Source organism: Gopherus evgoodei, chromosome 2, assembly GCF_007399415.2.
Source record: "Gopherus evgoodei ecotype Sinaloan lineage chromosome 2, rGopEvg1_v1.p, whole genome shotgun sequence".
Taxonomy (NCBI): Eukaryota; Metazoa; Chordata; order Testudines; family Testudinidae; genus Gopherus; species Gopherus evgoodei.
Genome location: NC_044323.1, coordinates 81,689,321 through 81,708,343, shown reverse-complemented (window position 1 = coordinate 81,708,343; position 19,023 = coordinate 81,689,321). Strand labels below are relative to the sequence as shown.

The 19,023-nt window shown below is 41.9% G+C and overlaps 1 protein-coding gene across 5 annotated transcripts in view; it reads left to right on the top strand.

Moving 5' to 3' along the window:
- Positions 1–18,540, top strand: part of LARS2 (leucyl-tRNA synthetase 2, mitochondrial) — a 113,916-nt gene extending 95,376 nt beyond the window's left edge. The window contains exons 20-21 of one of the 5 annotated variants that reach the window (XM_030551158.1): positions 5,677–5,804; positions 16,088–18,540. In XM_030551158.1, the coding sequence (XP_030407018.1) occupies positions 5,677–5,804; positions 16,088–16,267 (308 nt within the window). In that variant the 3' untranslated portion in view covers positions 16,268–18,540. Of the gene's footprint in view, positions 1–5,676; positions 5,805–10,271; positions 10,559–14,484; positions 15,434–16,087 lie in introns of those variants that run through there. The other 4 variants (XM_030551161.1, XM_030551159.1, XM_030551162.1 and 1 more) reach the window with 4 other exon arrangements.
- The last annotated feature ends 483 nt before the right edge of the window (positions 18,541–19,023 follow it).

The following is a 19,023-nucleotide window of genomic DNA, read 5'->3' as shown; positions in this document are numbered from 1 at the left end:
AGTGCTGGAGCAGAGGATTCCTGAGTCATTTATCCTGTGCAGGAAAGAATGACTCAGCATGGCCTAGGATAATGTACCTTACAAGCTAGGTCAGTAATAGTAACTGTGCAAAGCTAGTTTAAGTGCCGTTTTTGAAATGTTTTTTGTTTAGCGATACACTTGTATTTTCATGGCTCACAAAACCCAAAGGCCTTTGAGTGCATTATCAAAGTCCCCACAAAAATCTAAAAGCAGAAATTTCAATAAGCAACATGGCCAAATATCAAAAGAACTCTTATCCAATATAAAAACTTGCCACCAGTTTCTTGTCAAATAAAAGATGATTTTACTGTGTGAATTGAGGAGGAAAAACCATGGTCAGCCTTGTTCAGAAGGATGCAGTTGGAGGAAACTAAATGGGAGAACATTCTAGAACTCTGGCTCTAGAAATCTAGGCCTGCATCCCATAAAGTTGTTTGACGTTAATTGGTTCCTGCTATGAGACATACAAAATGAGCCCCCATGGGATTGTATTCAGCTAAGTGTAAGTTGAGCCTTGGATACCCACTTGTGTGATACGAGTAACATTGCACAACTTTCCTCCCAGCTGTTTGGAAACAGCTATGATAGTATTGACTTAATTGCTCTGCTGTTGCAAAGCATAGCACATGTACTCTGCAGACATATACCTCCTGTACTGCCAAACATGCATCCTGATATTCCTCTGGTTTGATTTTATTTAATGGGAATGTCCATTTAAAACCCCAGTACAGAAATATACCAAAGAGCAAAGTAGAGTGATGACAGTATACTTGGAATTGATTGTAGAGGCAAATAGAATACTAATCAAACATGAAAATCTACTAAATATTGTAAATGGCTGTACAGAGCTGCTTGAGAGCACTTCATTTGTCTGTGTGATGGTATTTTTACTCAATGCAGACTCTCACTGTTTTGTCTCTGCCAAACCCAGAGATTGCTAAAATACCCCTTGAATAACAAATACTTGCACCACATTCATATAGGATCATTCTGCACTGCCCTTTTCTAATATTTCCGTATCTCTGCCTAAAACCCTTGCCTTAAACTCTGGTCACAGCCACTTCAAATCCCTCCACTGGCTTCCTCTCACCTCCCTCGTCACATTCAGTCACCCCTCTTCCTTGCCTTCACAGCGCTACCATCTGCCTACCTGTGCAAACGTCTTTTGACTTTTCCTTCTCCCCGATCCCAAGCTACATGCCTCGTTGCCCTCTTTGCCCTATATACACTAGAAACATTTGTACTCATATTCCAGCACCAGTGCAGCTGTACTACTGCTGGAAAAGTACAGGTACAATTTTTTCTAGTGTAGTTGCATCCATTGTTTCATTCTACCATGCTTGTCTCTGTACCTTCTTTCATGTGACCCTGTAAGCTTGGGAGCACCGTGCTAATGTGATCTGTGAGCTGCCTTGCTTCCCCCTCCCTTTTTAGCCCTTCCTCAAAACAAATTTTCCATGTGGCTAATAATCTGTATTTTCTTCACCAAAACCAGTATTTTATGGGAAGTATTATTCTTATGAAATTCTCATGACTCTCACACTACTAATCAAAGTATTCGCATGATTTTGCTGCTTTAAACCATGTCCTCCCTTCCCTATCACCCACTCTTTCACGCTCACCAGTGTTTGTTTCCGCCTTTTACAATGTTGTGTTTTAGCTTGAACCCTGATCCTGTAATTAGAGCTGCAGGGCTGGATCCTGGTGCCTGCGTGGCTGTGTATGAGGTAAGAGCGCGTACCACCCAGGCGGATCCAGAGGCAGGATCAGGGCCTTGGGCATCGCTTAGACAGGGATATTGCCTTTTGTCAGCCTAGAAAGATCTGTGTACATTTATAGCCCTACATAAATAATTATTAAGTAGGTCAGTTGGGATTTAGACTGCATAGCCAAAACAAGAAGACAGGCTATGAAAATATAAGCAAAATACGTTTCTTTGTAATGTGTATTTCATCAAGTAACTTCTCCCCCTATGAGAACCCAACATAAGCAAGACCAAAGATAAGTGTTAAAATTAATAATTTCAAAAGATAAGTCTGCTAGAAATGCCAAATGATTGGTTAAAATCATATTTTTTAATATCATACAGCAGAATGAGTTATTTCAAAAGGAGACTGGATAGCCATCTGTCCTGGGTGGTTTAGACACAACAAGTCCTGCATCATGGCAAGGGGTTACACTAGATGACCCTTGCAGTCTCTCCTAAACCTATAATTCTGTATTTCTATTTTTGATGGCTAGTTTTTTAAAATGTACAAGCAATTCCAGATTGTGACAGATGAAAGCTCCATTCTTATTTGTTTTGTTCTGAAATTATGTAACAAAATGATTCTTGCATTTTCTGTCTTCTGGAGCTTATAGAATGTGAATTAAGACAGGAAACCAAGCAGGCAAGGTAAATGAAACTTTCATGTTGGTTTCCTGTCTAGCTGCATTTTCGGAAACCAGCCCTGTTGATTTTTTTCACATTTTTTTAAATATAGACAAGCTCAATCTTTCTAAATGGTGATATGTCTTGTGAAAGGATCTATTTAAAAAGAGTGACGTTTCTTTTGCGGTATTAATATTCTGTATCTGCTGAAGAATCTTTTCCTTTTGCTTATTTTATGAGGACTGACAGCCTCTGCAGGGATTATGGGTGACCCAGTTTCTGCCTCTTTAGGTCTTGTCTCAGATCTTTTGAAGGTATTTTTGCAATAGAATGAAGAAGCCATTTAAACAGGAAAATAAGGAGTGGCCTGTCCTGTATGCATGTTTTTCTGCAAGGCATGTGATCCTTTGGAAAGAAGAGAGAACATCTGTACCTGCAAAAGCCAAAAAGAGATGAATCTGTAGCAGCTATCTTCTTTAAAGACCAATGAGAAAATGAATCATCACCATGAAGATTTCTACTGTTTGATTTCTTTCATTTTGCTTTCTTGGTTTCAGTACACCTGTTACAGAAAAATCCATTCTTGTTTTGCCCCCAATGAAGTATTTTGTCAGATATTTACTTAACAAGATTGGAGCCTCCATTGTCACACTTAGGAAATACTTGCATGTTCTTATTGCCATCAGAAATAACTCCCACCAATCCACCCCCCTTCTGAGTCATTAAGAAGATAGCTAGAGTATTTCTGTCACTTAGAGAAGTGGCTTGTCCGCAACTTTTTTCTGATAGACTTTAATTTTGGTAGAGTTAAACTCTCGCTCTCCTTTCATTTGCCCCTATTCAGTACATTTACCTTACCTAACCACTATGATAAATGTGTCTGTCATGTATGGAATACTATGGATTCTGTCTTTGTCTCTGTGAAGTATTTTTTTTTAATTACTTCATAAACAACAACAAATCTCGTGGGGCTATGCATCTTAGACTATTGTTTTCCCTTACTCTATTGTTTGAGTCACTGAAGACATACTTGTCTTTGACCTCTTTTTCACCTTGAGTTTGTAACTCTGTGTTGACAAGATATGCGCATTTTCAACTACATGTCTGATCAGTTGCTATGGATTTGCAATTCTGATTGGAGTTTTAGTTTAAGAAAACATTTAGAATTATGTTATCTCGTTGAAATACATGATGTATATTTAATCTGAAAATTCCTTGATTTTATGAGAGAAACAAATAATTACAATGGCAGCTGGAAGCATCAGTTTCATGTTCAGATATTTTTGTAGATATTCAAGTTCACTGAAATTGGTGTTTTTATTTCATCCTGCAACAGGAGTAAATTAAATCATTTTATTTCCATATTAAATGTTCATTCCATGAAAGAGTGATTTCAGTACTGTTTCCTTCTATCTACTGATGACTTACACTGAAGAGCTAGAATTAGTTGTCTTGTATTTTGTGAGAGAGTGAAGTCTGATAAAAAGGGAAGCATTTGTAGAAAGCTAGCCTGTAGCAGTAGACAAAATCAAAATGTAACACATTTCAGGGAGTGTGAAAGAGTGCAATAATGTTTATACTGAGGGCTTGTCTACATCACAAAGTTGCAGCGCTGGTGAGGGGGTTACAGCGCTGCAACTTAGGAGGTGTACACATCTGCAGGACATCACCAGCGCTGCAACTCCCTGTTTGCAGCGCTGGCCGTACTCCCGTTTTGTCTCGGGTGTAGAGGATCCAGCGCTGGTGATCCAGCGCTGGTAATCAAGTGTAGACACTTACCAGCGCTTTTCTTGACCTCCGTGGAATAAGCAGGTATCCCAGCATACCTGAGGAAGCCTCTGGTAATCAAGCTGGTCTCCTTCCCCGGTTTGCTCTCGCGTTCCCCGAACCTCCGTGCAAGCAGGTCTCCTTCCCTGCGGTTTGCAGGGGGGTTCGGGGAACGCGAGAGCAAACCGCAGGGAAGCTGGTCTCCTTCCCCGGTTTGCTCTCGCGTTCCCCGAACAAGCAGGTCTCCTTCCCTGCGGTTTGCAGGGTGGTTCGGGGAACGCGAGAGCAAACCGCGGCGAAGCTGGTCTCCTTCCCCGGTTTGCTCTCGCGTTCCCCGAACCCCCCTTGAAGCTGCCCAACAGCGCTGTATTATGGCCACATCTAACACCACTTGCAGCGCTGGTTGCTGTAAGTGTGGCCACTCTGCAGCGCTGGCCCTATACAGCTGTACTAATACAGCAGTAACAACCAGCGCTGCAAAATTTTAGATGTAGACATACCCTTACATTCTGTAGAGCCTTTCATTTGAGAGTCTCAAACCACTTTACAGAAATTTGTTACGTAGCCTTGCAAATAATGGTATAAAGCATTTTACAGATGGGGAAACAGAGCCACAGTGAGGGTTAGTGACTTAAATGTGAAAAGTATCATTGAATATATTGTGAGATTGAGATTAAGCAATGATTTAAACAAGAAGTAGTTGCAGTTGTGAAGAGTTTAGAGTTGACTGGCTATAAATAGGGCCCTACCAAATTCACAGTCCATTATGGTCAATTTCACAGCCACAGGATTTGTAAATAGGTAGATTTCACGTTTTCAGATGTTTAAATGAGAAATTTCACTTTGTTGTAACCCTGGGGGTCCTGACCCAAAAAGGGATTGTGTGGGGTCGCAAACCTGTTGTCAGTGGGTCACAGGATTGTCACCCTCACTTCTGTGCTGCCTGCAAAGCTGGAACCTGAAAGCAGCAACCGCGGAGCTTCTGAGCTTCCCCCGAGAGCGGCAGTGCAGGGAATGGGCAGAACTAGGAGCCCCCGGCTCAGGTGCTCAGAGCAGCAGGGGAAGATCGGCTTTCACGGGGAAGGGCTTATTTCATGATCCATGATGCACTTTTCATGGCTGTGAAATTGGTAGGGCCCTAGCTATAAGATTAAAGATTAAAGTTTTTTATGTATAACAATGTAGCATCAATTTAAATTAAAAGAGTAAGTTTTGGCCTTCTATATCTGTGCTTTATGGCAAAGTAGCAAAGGTTTTGGAGCTCTAACCATAATCTGAAAAGCAGTCACATTTGAATCCCTGTACATTATATAAGAAAATCCCCTTCAAAGCACTGAATGCTATGTATCTTTCTGTTTATAGTATGCTGTATGCTAAACTAAACCATATTATTTCCTCCCAGTGCATTTGCTTTAGACAAGATTTAAATTAAGCAGTCTTTTGACATATTTATGAAGTCAAAAGATTTAATGTTCTAGTTAAAGTATTATCAGCAATTTATCAATTTTATATTGTAGGTTTGGCACATGTGCAGAATAAACTTTGTACGTATCATAAATGGGATGATGATGTGCTGCATCAGTCCTGGCCCAAAGTGGACCCAGAATACCTCCAGCAGCCAGATATCATAGAGATGTCTGTTCTGGTAAGAGTTTACAACCTGAGTTCCAGCAGTGGTCAATGAATGCATTATTAGCTGCTAGTTTTGTTCTTGAGGACGACAGATGAGGTTTTACATTGCTGATTGACTCAATGCTAGGTTAGAAAGAATGAAAGCTAAAGTTAGAATTTTGCTGGTTAATTTGGAAGACTGCTCAGATGAATAAGTGAAGTGGTCTTGCAAGAGAAACCAAGAATAAAAAAGTATAGAGATAACTGTATGATTGTGGATAGCACTACTCTAAGAGGTTTGACTTATGCACAGTTGAGGACAGGGACTGCAGAGCAAAGCTGAGTGAGTCCAAAGCAGAAATTATGAACATATCAGCTAAGGGACTCCTACATATTTTTAATCTGTTAATCCACTGATGATGATGTATCTATACAAAAGTGTATATTTATAGGCAAAACTGGCTGCTCTGCCTATCATTAAGGTTACCTAACACTTACCATTTTAAGACCCTGTTTTGAGTTGCTTGTAACTTAGCCAGACTTTGTCTGGGCTAAAGTTTTCCATGTTTGGTCTCTACCTCAGGCTGACATATTTTGGCAGATCTCAGCAAAACATGATTAACTGTTTTCAGGAATGAGGAAATAAAGTAGTTCTGCCAATGTTCAATTTTTTTTCCAGTTGTGTTTTGCAGACCTATAGCACCTTCATGCTTTGCAGCAAGACCTTGGAATTTCGTAAGAAAGTAGGTCCAGGGTCAGAGAGAGAGATGCCTTTTGCTGTCCCCATGAAAGTCCATCCAGAGTTGTCCAAATTATGAGCCTCTGGAAGTTGCCAGTTGCATGTGATCAATAAAACTTGTTACTAAAATCTCTGGAACCTCCTGACTGCACTCAGCATGCTCCCAGACCCAACAAAGCTTTAACTCCAGCTTGTGACACAGCAGTAGCAACTGCCTCTTTAGCCTTTAGGGGAACAGTTGCAGATCTTGGAGCCTGGAGGAGGGCATGCCATGAGTCCCCCAGGTTTAGCTCTTCTGGTGCCTGTGTAACTATAATTAGAGCCATTTGTCCACATGCATTACGATAACTGTTAATTATATAGTCACAGACTATTTGGTCTACAGGACCCCTGCCTCTCTCAGTGCACGAAAGAGAGAATCTTTTTACATGATATACATACCTATAAACACACACACATTCTACATGTAAAGATGTTCTCTTGTGTTTCTGTCCATCCTGTGCACTGAAGAAGACAGGATCTGTAAAATAAATAGTATGTGATCAGATAATTAAAGATTTTATTTGGGTGTGTGTGTAAAATAGAAAAACATTATGAAGGTGACATTAAGGTTTTACAACTATTTTCACAAAAAAATCAGGAAATGCACAAGTTAAAATTCTAACAAGAAGGTTAACTTGGTCACATGGCACATCTTTCAGATTTTATGATATACATTTTGCAACCTGAACAATAATTTGTTCCTCTACACATTTAACCTGGACAACAGAATGAGAAAGTACTAGATATATTTACAGTGCAGCTAAGTTAATGTTACAGTTGGAATCGTAACTTCTGTAAAACACCTGTCGTTGACTGTACAGCCTTATGCTGGTATAATTTGAGGGCTGGATTAAAAATTCTTGTTTATTTTCAAAAAAGGTGAAGGAGGAAAATTGCCAGAGTAGTGGTAGCATGTGAGTGAACATAAATATACTTAATCCCTCACCTCATATGGGTGAACAGGGTTCAGGATGCATGAGTTTCTCAGTTTTTGCCATTATAGTTTAGCAGTGGACAGTTTTATTATCATTTTGCATTGTGACAACTGTATCTTCACATTGAAAAAGACAATGAAGACTTTGGTTATAGTCTTCCTCATGCAAATTGTTGTGTTAACAGACTGAGACCAAAATCTCTTGTCCTTGCCTGAGCCCCTGGATGATCCAGATGGGCAGAATATGATATGATGCCTTTAGTTCTGCTAAAATCCTTAGCAAATGCTTAGAACAGAGGTGGGCAAAGTACAGCCCACAGGCCACATCCAGCCCACAGGACCCTCCTGCCCAGCCCCTGAGCTCCTGCCCTGGGAGGCTAGCCCCCTAGACCCTTCCCTGCAGCCCGAGCTCGCTCCTCCGCCAGTGCAATACTCTGGGCAGCGGGCTGCGAGTTCCTGGGGCAGTGCAGCTGCAGAGCCCAGCCTACCCAGTGATCTGTGCTGCATGGGCGCGGCTGCCAGTCCTGATGCTCTGAGCAGTGCGGCTGTAGCTCCGCCAGCCACCGGTGCTCCAGGGAGTGGGGAGGTTGGATAGAGGGCAGGGGAATTTGAGGTGGTGGTCGGGGGCAGGGGTGTGGATAGGAGTTTGGGGTGGTCAAAGGGCAGGGAACGGGGGGGTTGAATGGGGGCAGGGGTCTCGAGGAGACAGTCAGGAATGAGAGGAGGGTTGGATGGGGTGGTGGGGGGCAGTCGGGCAGGTTCCGGGGGCAGTCAGGGGACAGGGAAAAGGGGTGGTTGTATGGGGCAGGGGTTCCAGGGGGGCCGTCGGGGCGAGAAGCAGAAGGTGTCAGATAGGGGGCGGGGCTGGGCCACACCTGGCTGTTTGGGGAGGCACAGCCTCTGCTAACCAGCCCTCCATACAATTTTGGAAACCTGATGTGGCTCTCAGGCCAAAAAGTTTGCCCGCCCCAGCTTAGAAAAATCTTTCAGTTGCTTATGGTTTCTTATTTTGTTCTCTGAACAAAGGAAAGTCCATAATGCCAAGTGGGCAAAAACTTCAGACTACAATTTTTGCTGTAGTCTTATTTTAAAAAGAAATAATTAAAATGGTTTACAATGGTAAAAGTATGGCTCTTTCATCCATCCGTAACTCAAAAACAGTCAAAAAGACTTTGCTAAAAATTACAAAAAAGATAAACAAATACACACCTCACCTTCAAGATCAGTACAAAGTACTTGATTTAGGATGAAAAAATGAAATGCACAACTACAAAATGGGAAATAACTGGTTAGGTGATGGTACTGCTGAAAATGATCTTGGGGTGATAGTGGATCACAAATTGAATATGAGTCGATGATGCATCTGTGAAAAAGGCTAATATTCTGGGTGTATTAAGAGAAGTGAGGTATCTAAGGCCACATCCAGACTAGGAATTAAAATCGATTTTAGATACGCAACTTCAGCTACGAGAATAACGTAGCTGAAGTCGAATTTCTAAAATCGAGGTACTCACCAGTCTGGACGGCGCCGCATCGATGTCCGCGGCTCTCCGTGTCGATTCCGGAACTCCGTTCGGATTGATGGAGTTCCGGAATCGATGTAAGCGCGCTCGGGGATCGATACACCGCGTCCAGACTAGACGCGATATATTGATCCCCGAGCAATCGATTTTAACCCGCCGATGCCGCGGGTTAGTCTGGACGAGGGCTAAGACACGAGAGGTAATTGTCCTGCTGTATTTGGCACTGGTGAGACCCACAGCTGGAGTACTGTGTCTAATTCTGGGCACCATACTTTAAGAAAGATGTGGAAAAATTGGAGAGAGTCCAAAGGAGAGCAACAAAGATGCTAAACGATTTAGAAAATCTGACCTATGAGGAAAAGTTTAAAAAAAAAAAGTCCATGTTTGGTTTAGAAAAGAAGCCTAAGGGAGGGACCTAGGGGACCATTACAACCTTTGTTTACCTTTCTCATTCTATTGTTTATGCTATCCAGCAAAATGCCAGGCTAGTCTTTTGTTTTCCAGGATGTTGTACAGTGAGTCCTTTTGTCAATGGTCAGCATTATTGAACCCTCTATATTCCATTTAAAAACAAATGAGGGTGTAAAAAATTCCCAGAGTGGATCCAGTAAAATGTGCCCTCAGCCTAACCTGAATTCAGGTCTTTTAGAGAGACAGAACAGTCTGTGTGCCTGAGGCAACACACGTTGATTTACTGTCTCTTATGTTAAAGCCTTCTCTGAGCCAAGGGGAGTTAGGTGAATTAGAAAACAGAAAGCAGCTCCTTTTAAGAGCCTGGCAAAAAGAAACAGTTGCTACACCTTAGATTACCTGCAGGAGAAGGGCTTAGATGCACTGTACAGTATGTGTGCATTTCTGCTGGCCCAGGCATTATTGTAGAGCTGCACTTTGCCCACCGTTACACTACATCATACTATTTGGCATTGTAAAAACTATCTGGAACTACCCACTGTGGTGTGTGTCAGCTCAATGAATTAGAAAGGAAAAGCAAAATGATTTATTTCTTTAGACACTTAGGCTCTGATTCTGCAAACACACACAAGTAGAGTTCCTCACATATCAGTGCCTGCAGAATTGTTCAGAATTCTAGTCTTGCAAAGGATTTTTTTTAAAGCTCGTTTATGACTTCTTTTTTTTGCTGCTTATTGTACTGCTTTAGTGCAAGTGTTAATGGATTGGAGTCAGATGGGTGTTAAAAAAAAAAGTAGGGAAGTCTGACTTGAAGGTCTTCTCCCTCTAATTGCTCAGTTCAATCTTTTGCAGAATCATTGTTTCACTAGGCTTCAATCCCTGAAGAATCTTCCCAAGTAGATGACATCCAGAATGTCTAATGTAAAAAAGTAGCAGAAAGGAAATTGAAGCAAAAAAGGACACAAGCACGTTTTTTGTCCCCTCTTGAAGGTCACACTGAAGTAGATTTTGCAGTAACACAGGATGTACTTGGTGCACAGACAGAATATTTGCACCCTGGCTTTCTGGTCTGAACACTTCTACCTGGAGCAGATATGGGCTATATTAGCCCATTGAAGGCTAGAGAAAGGTGACTAATCATAGTAGTTGACAAGGGTACGGCTGACAATCTGATGTAATGTTTTTTATTTATTTTTTTTAAATGTGACTAGAGTGCTTGTTAAAGGTGGTGGATGTTCTGAAGGTTGTATTTTAATAACAGAGTTAATACACAAGCCTTTCACATCAGGTGGTGAGGAAAACCATTTTGTAAATATTTGGTGACATCACAAAACCACACTGCAGTTTGACATAATTTGCAAGCTCTGCCCCAGCCACAAATAGCAAGGATATGGCCGGTCAGGACTGACAGCGTTGGCAGCTGCAATGCAAGTTTGCCCGTGTTTCTCTGCCCTGACTGGAGGGACCACTTGTGGGAGTGAAAAGATAATCCATTTGTCATATTCATTCAGTCCTGTGGCTTCTCTGCCAAGACTGGCACCAAGTATGCGGGTTGTGATAGTTTTTGCACTGTGGACATCTGCCCACTGGAAATGACACTGAGACTTGTTAACCGATTTCGCATAAGACAGTGAACAGCATCAGATGTTACCATCTCATCAGCCACTGCTAACCTGGGATAGATTTGAACTGTTGACCTAGTAATGAAAGGCTTTATATCCTATTAAGAATCTCATGAGCCATCCAGTCTCCCTATGTGTTTTTCAGCACTCTACTAATTTTGACATTATACTTTTTCTTTGGAATGTTTCATCAATGGACCATCTTTTGCAGCCCCCTGTCAAAAAGAAATAGTCTGATGAACAGCTTTTGCAGATTTTTTCATAAAAGCTACAATAAAGTGTTGTAGCGTATGGCTGAAATCTAATGGGGTGCATCATATAAGGAATTAGAGTAAGGTCTAATGTATAGACAGAGTCGGGTTGTGTTTTTTTTAACTTTATCTTAATTTAGAAAGTGTCAACAGGTTTATAAATCTTAGTCATGTAAATAAGAGACAATACAATAATCATTACAACAGTGAGGTTTTGTTTAGAGCGCATTATACAATAATATAATCATTGGATCTCTCTATTTAAAAGGATGTTATCATGTTACAGAATGAGCATCTTTACACTACCCGTGCTATGTCGTTTCTAGTAACTTTGTTAATGGGAGTGAATTCTCTGATTACGCATTTAACAAAGTAGGCATGTGCAGACAGGTTTTTATGACCCGTAAAATCTGTAATAGAGAGATGAATGTGTGGTGTTGTTCTTATTCTTCGGGTACTGGTCCCTGTGTGTATGTCGCAGGTGGATAAGTATGTGCACCCTGCACCTGAGTTTGAAAACTCTTCAAAGCAGTGTTCATTGGCTCTGTCGCACATGTGAAGTAGTTCTCCTAATGCTCCGGACCAAAGGTATACGAGGCAGTGCGGGTCAGCGCCTCTCCAGTTCCTTCTTACCACCACATGGACCGAGTCACAGTCATGTCCTCCTTCAGTAAGTTATAGGCAAAGAAAGACAATATTTGTAAATGGTTATGAATTTTAGCTTAGTAGTTAAAGTTATAGTTAGCCTAGGATATATCTTTTCCCCAGCTGGGTAACCCCTCCCCAGCTCTAGGACTATGCCCGAAGTCCCAAGATTCAAGAATTGTTTCTCCTGCCCTCGCTCTGTCTCCATCAGTGATGATCAACAGTGCTTATACTGTCTAGGTGAGGCACGTGGGCAGTGAGTGGAGCACCCCTTTGGGGTGGCTAGCATCGGCTCTGCTCCTTTTGCCCACGTGCCCCCCACCCCCATGGCCAGAGCCCCCCACCTGCCCCCCATTCCCACGTGGAGAAGCCCCAAGCGCCCCCTCAGCCAGAGGAGCCCCAGGCCATCCGGAGGCCTGAGCGCCTCTTCCCTCCCCCACCCCCCCCAGCCAAAGGTGTTCAAACAATGGGGTACCCCCCTATGGGACCTCTTTGCATCCCACCTGCACTGAAAGTCCCTGCTGTATTGTTCCAGGGGAGCCATGGGACTCTCGTACTGTCTTAGATGAACCGCCTCAGATATGCCTTTCCTCTCATTTTCCTGCTCTCATAAATCATGGGGAAGCTATGTCAAGACAGAGCCAACATCTTTTTCCTAGCATCCTACTGACCCAGACAGTTCTGCTTTCACAGAACTTCTAACAATGTCTGTCCAGCCATCAAACAGGATCCACCCCATTCCCAGATCTAACACAGGACGGGAGGAGGAAATCAAGCATCTCAGTCCAGACTCATTCCATCTCACAGCCTGGTGTTTGGATGGGCATTGAAAATGGAACATTCATGTTTGTTCCCCATTCAGAAGTTCCTTAACCAAAGCACAAAGAAATTTACTAGACCCTACTATGTGGCCAAATGGAGATGCTTTTCAACCTGGGCACAACTCCACCAACACTCTACAGACACCTTAAGCATCCCGGTTGTCCTAGACTATCTCCCGTCCCTGAAGACTTCAAGTCTCACTCACTGTGAGTACACCTACCAGCAGTAAGTGCCTTCCTCCTCTGGTGGAAAGATGCTCCATCTTTACTCACCCTGCTACAGTCTGATTTATGAAAGATCTGCTCTTTTGCACCAGGCCTTAAACTTACACCTCAACGGGACCTTAACCTTGTCCTCTTGACACTCTCAGATCCATCCTATGGCATCATGTCATGACCCACCTATCCATGAAGGTGGCATTGTTAGTGGCTATCACTTCGGCCAGGAGAGTCCGTGAGTTCAGAGCCATCATGGCAGATCCTCCTTATACAGTGTTTCACAAAGAAAAGGTTTTTCTCCATCTATACCCCATATTTCTTCCCAAGGTTGTTTGAGTTCCAGATCAATCAAATGATACACTTAACTATATTTTTTTCAAAACCCCATGCTTCCTCTGAAGACAAGAGACTTCACTCCCTGGATGTTCCGCATGCCCTGGTGTTCTACCTGCAAAGAACCAAACCCTTTAGGAAATCACTGAGACTGTTTATCACCATAGAAGAGAGATTGCTTGGGCAAGCCATATCCTCCCAGAGGGTTTCTAAGTGGGTTTCGCGATACATCTTAGAGCATTACAAGATGGCAAAACTGCTTCATTCAGGGGTGAAACAGCTCATGCCACACAAGCACAAGCTGCCTCCACAGCATCCTTATCTGATGTTCTGCTGCAGGACTCTGCAGGATGACCACCTGGAGTTTTGTCAACATGTTCACAACACACTATGCTGTAGTTCATGTTTCAGTTGTGAATGCAGCTGTATGATCAGTATTGTGAGCATCTTTGATACCTGCTTCCTCACACCCACCTTCAATCTGAACAGTGCTTGCAAATCACCCACATGTGGAATACACATAGGGACCAGCACTCAAAGAAGTAATGGAGTTTGCTTACTGTAACTTTGAGATTCTTTGAGATTTGTGGTCCCTATCTGTATTCGACTACCTACCCTCCATCCCCTAGATCTTGTTGGATTTGCGGTAAGAAGAGGAACTAGAGAGGTGTCGACTCACACTACCTCCTATATCCTCAGTCAGGAGCACAAGAAGAAATGTACTGGGGGGAGGGATAGCTCAGTGATTTGAGCATTGGCCTGCTAAATCCAGGGTTGTGAGTTCAATCCTTGAGGGGGCCACCTAGGGATCTGAGGCAAAATCAGTACTTCATCCTGCTAGTGAAAGCAGGGGGCTGGACTTAATGACCTTTCAGGGTCCCTTCCAGTTCTATGAGATAGGTATATCTCTATATATTTATACATTTGTGTGCCAAAGGATACTACTTTGAAGAATTTCTGGACTCAGGCATATGGTGCACATGCATACCCACGTGTGGAATACAGATAGAGACCACACATTTCTAAGCACCTCCAGTTACAGTTAAGTATCCCCTACTTCTGTCATTAAGTATTGCACAAATAATTTCCTTTTACCAAACCTGGGACCCACCTCTCCCCCTCCTCCTGGTTTGCAGTAGCTGTACTGTATACTAATATCCTTTATAAAATGCAGTGGCCAGAAAAGGTTTCACACAAGCTCCAGTCCAAACTCCATGGAAAATGTTACTTTTTGATCCAAAGGACAAAGATCTGCACCACCTACGCTGGCCTTCCACATTCCTACAGGGAAGTAATTTGGTTAAACTAAATAAAAATATCTAAAAACCTTATTTGATATAATTTAGGATTGGGGTTGATTTCATTAATTACATTAAAATGTTACATACAAATCTGATAGCTTTTGTGGTAACTAATCTCTTGGTTTTAAATTGGGAGGAGGAGCTCAGTAGGGATGTCCACTCTCCTTCCTTTATCTATTTTATTGGCTGAAATGATCTACAGTAATGAAAGGGTGAAAGGCATCCCCAGAGGTATCTTTTATAATTTTAAATAAATCTGTAGGTAGATGTTATTCTGCAGTAGTGTGTGATTTTTGCCATGCTGCTAGGGAGCCAGTCGGAGGTTGCTTTGTAAAGCAGCCAAACAAACGAAAGCATTACCTTCTTAGGGGATGTGTTCCTAGCAGTTGCCGTTAGCTTTATGGATACTCATCTTGTTAATAAACGGATGTCATTTTTTAAAAATAGTTTGTGATTAATCTCTTTTGGAGGTATCTCCCCTGTCACAAGTTTTGTTTTAAACTAAACTGGTTTAATCTCTGTGGTTTATCATTCAAGTGCTTTAAAAGACAAAGCAAAAGTCTAAAGCAGACTGTGAAAAACTTCCATCTGCCAAACCGTTAGATTTGCTGTCTCCTTGTTCAGCTTGTGCAATTCTCAAACATTTAATATATCACCTAGTTGTAGAGTCTGCTGATACTAGAAGCCTTCAAAAAGGAGAATTCACATTGCCATTCTTTCAAGTTTCCTTGAGCATATACTGTGAATCAGAGACACTCTCCTTCTATGTGGTACCTAGGGAACAGGAGTACTTGTGGCACCTTAGAGACTAACAAATTTATTTGAGCATAAGCTTTCATGGGCTAAAACCCACTTCACTGGATGCATGCAGTGGAAAATACTGTAGGAAGATACATATACACAGATACATATACACAGATAACATGAAACAATGGGTGTTACCATACGCACTGTCATGAGAGTGATCAGTTAAGGTCAGCTATTACCAGCAGGGGGAGGGAGGGAGGGAAAGCTTTTTGTAGTGGTAATCAAAATGCCCATTTCCAGCAGTTGACAAGAAGGTGTGAGGAACAGTGGATGGGTGGGTGGGAGGGTGGGAGGGGGGGAATAAGCATGGGGAAATAGTTTTACTTTGTGTAATGACCATTGTTTCATGTTCTCTGTGTATATATATATCTTCCTACTGTATTTTCCACTGCATGCATCTGATGAAGTGGTTTTAGCCCATGAGGGCTTATGCTGAAAGAATTTTGTTAGTACTCCTGTTCTTTTTGCAGATACAGACTAACACGGCTGGTACTCTGGTACCTAGGGAGTTATTTGTTTTTTTCTTTCTAGTCAATAAAGAAAAAGAGAGAAGTTTGATATCATTGTTTCTTACAAGTGTAACTGGGTGGATTAGAGTGTAAATATGAAGTCCTTTGGGCCAATTTAGTAACTTCAGTCCTTTCTTGCTGTCATGTCTCTGTTTTCCAGATCAATAACAAAGCTTGTGGCAAAGTCAGTATGCCTCGCCAAGTAGCCCGGAATGCTGAGGAAGTCCATGAACTAATTCTTCAAAGTGAGCTGGGAATCAAACACCTCCAGGGACGTCCTATCAAAAAGGCCTTTCTGTCTCCAAGAACTGCCCTCATCAACTTCCTATTGCAAGAATAATGGGAATATGTGCTAAGGCTGCTAGCCTGTGAGTGACTGATGGAATGCTTCAAAATGAAGCCCATTAAAAATACCAATTATGCTTATTTAAATCTATTTCACAATGTAGAAAAAGGAAGAATCTTTATTGGCTAAAACTGTATTGCTGCTGATCCTTGTCAAGTCAGTCTTCATTTAAACATAAAGAAAAGCCAGGGTATTGGGGTTTCCTATTTGATCAGTGAAGGAAGCTACTTCACCATATTGTCAGGCTGAGCAAGGATGCTACAGGAGGCAGCAGTGTAAGGAAAAGCAGGCAAAAGAAAAAGAGATTTGGGAGAGAGATCTGAAGCTGCAGTTAAGAAGACATTAGAGATGGGCCCAACCTACAATGTCTGCATCAGTATTCAAGTGTCCTAAAGTTCATGGGTATCTGGGCCAATCTCTGGAATGTATCTTACTAGGAAATTGCCTTTGTTTCTATCAGTGTTTTTAGTAAATATAATTAAAGAGCCAAACTACTGTAGTGAATACTTGCTCCACAACAACGTTCAAAAAACCATAACGTGTCACCAGTCACCTCTGCTTCCTAGATAGAGATCACATTTGGGTTTGCTAATATGAAATAGCATTATTCCTTATTCACAGTTTTGGTGCAACTGAGTGCTTATAGGAACCAATTAGCACTGGATTCTGGCTAGGGTAGTGTAGGCCAGTGGTTCTCAACCAGGGGTCCAGAGCCCCCTGGGGGGCCTCAAACAGGTTTCAGGGTGTCCGCCAAGTAGAGGCAGTGTTAGACTCAATGAGGCCCAGTGCAGAAAGCTGAAGTCCCACTGCATGGGTCTGAAGCCCAGGGCCCTGAGCCCCGCCACTGGGGGTGGAGCCAAAGCCTGAGCAACTTAGCTTTGTGGGGGGCCCCTGTGGCATGGGGCTGCAGGCAAATGCCCTGCTTGCTCCCCCCCTACCGCAGGCTCTGGTTTTTATAAGCAGAAAACCAATGGAGTTTTTAAGAAAAATGTTGAGAACCCCTGGTGAAGGCCATCAGGATGGATGTTTCCTTACACAGCTCTGACAGTGCACTTCGGACCTGTTTGACAGACAAATTAAGAATATAAAAAAATACTTTTCATATATTCTGGTTTAATCTGTGTCCTTTTTTGCTTGTTTTCCATCTCCTTACATTTATCTTCTTCAGATTTTACAAACTACAGAAAGTCTCTTCTGAATAGAATAGAATTTGTTTTCACCAGATAGCACATCTCTGAGCACATCAAACGCATTGTACAAAAGAATTACTTAGATACTAGTAATGCAGGGCTGGTGAAGGCAAACATAGCATCCTTTCTTGGTTCAAGGTGAGCTCTCACGTGAGAACCCAAATGGCAACTCTTGTTTTTTCGGTGGATTTCATTATGTGCAAACAAACAATTGTGTTCCTAAGGGAATTTGAAGTCAATGAGATTGTTTCATAAAATACAGAGTAATTCTCATGCACCAGTGCAGCCATTTTTGTGTACAATATGCCACTGTTATATGCACAAAGAGAAGTTTACACTGTTTAACAAAAGGAAGAGAGGGAATTTGAATCCTCAAGTCTGCACTGCAGTCATTTGGAATGGTTTTCTTAAAAAAGAAAATTACAGGGTTTACTGTACGATGACCTTTGTTCTTTACAGGCAGTGAATCAAGTGGCCTTTTAAACCAGCCACGCAGGGGGTATCTTTGCAGCTAGGAAGCCAGCCAAAAAAATCAGCTAGCTGTCTAAAAAGGTCTCTTAAGCCTGGAGCCAATTCATCAGCTAGACAGCCTGTCTCCTAAATGGAAAAGAAATCAGAAAAATCATCCTGTTTAATAGTCATAAACAAGTTTATCTAGTCAGTCACTCAAGCAGCTAGAATCCAGTTAGAATCCCACACTAGTTCCAACCTTAGCAAACAGGATTTGGGTCTCTGATTTTTTAATTCCAGAAACTAACTCTCCTAGTTCCCAGCTGCTTGCCCTGCCCACTGGAACATACTGATGTATGCTTTCTCTTTCAGCAGTCCTTTTCAACAGAGAAACACCAAGGGAATTTGGCAAAGTTGGCATATTTACAACGAAGATCTGCTCTTTGTAATGTAATTCTTTAAAAATCCTAGCCATAAATAAATGTATCTAGCCAGGCAGTCAAACATAGGCATCAGCTGAAAATTAAAACCAGTTTAATTCCAGTGTCTGTCTGATATACACGTTGTTATAAATTCTTAAAACTCAGATGCCTCTATAAGGACTAATAAAGAAGCCTTTTAAACTATCATTTGGAACTCACAGTAGTCTTACTTTTTCTGCGTAAACATTTACAAAATCCTTAGGCAACAGTTTTGAAGAGTTTTTCATGTATGTGGGAGGTGTTATAATTCTGTAAATAGAAACCCTCATTTACTAGGAGGAAGAAAAATGCAATAAGATCAACATATCTGTATGCCTTTTAACGAGGGCTGCAGTAACTGCCAGTTTCAGCAGCAGACGACAGTATTTATTGCTGTTAGCACAGGAGTGTATTTGCTTTTCCAGGATGAAGAAGTGAACTGTATATTTTACGTTGCAATGCATACACATATAATAAGGAACAATTTTTGTTCTGTCTTGAAAAAGAAAAGTCATTATAGCCAATTGTGCAAGAAATACATCAAGTCGCGGCTGCATTTTTACAGTGAGTCACAACTTGGTTTCTAGTGTGGGCTCGATGATGGAATCAAGTTCTGAAAAAATAAGCAGGGGAGAGATGAAGATATGGA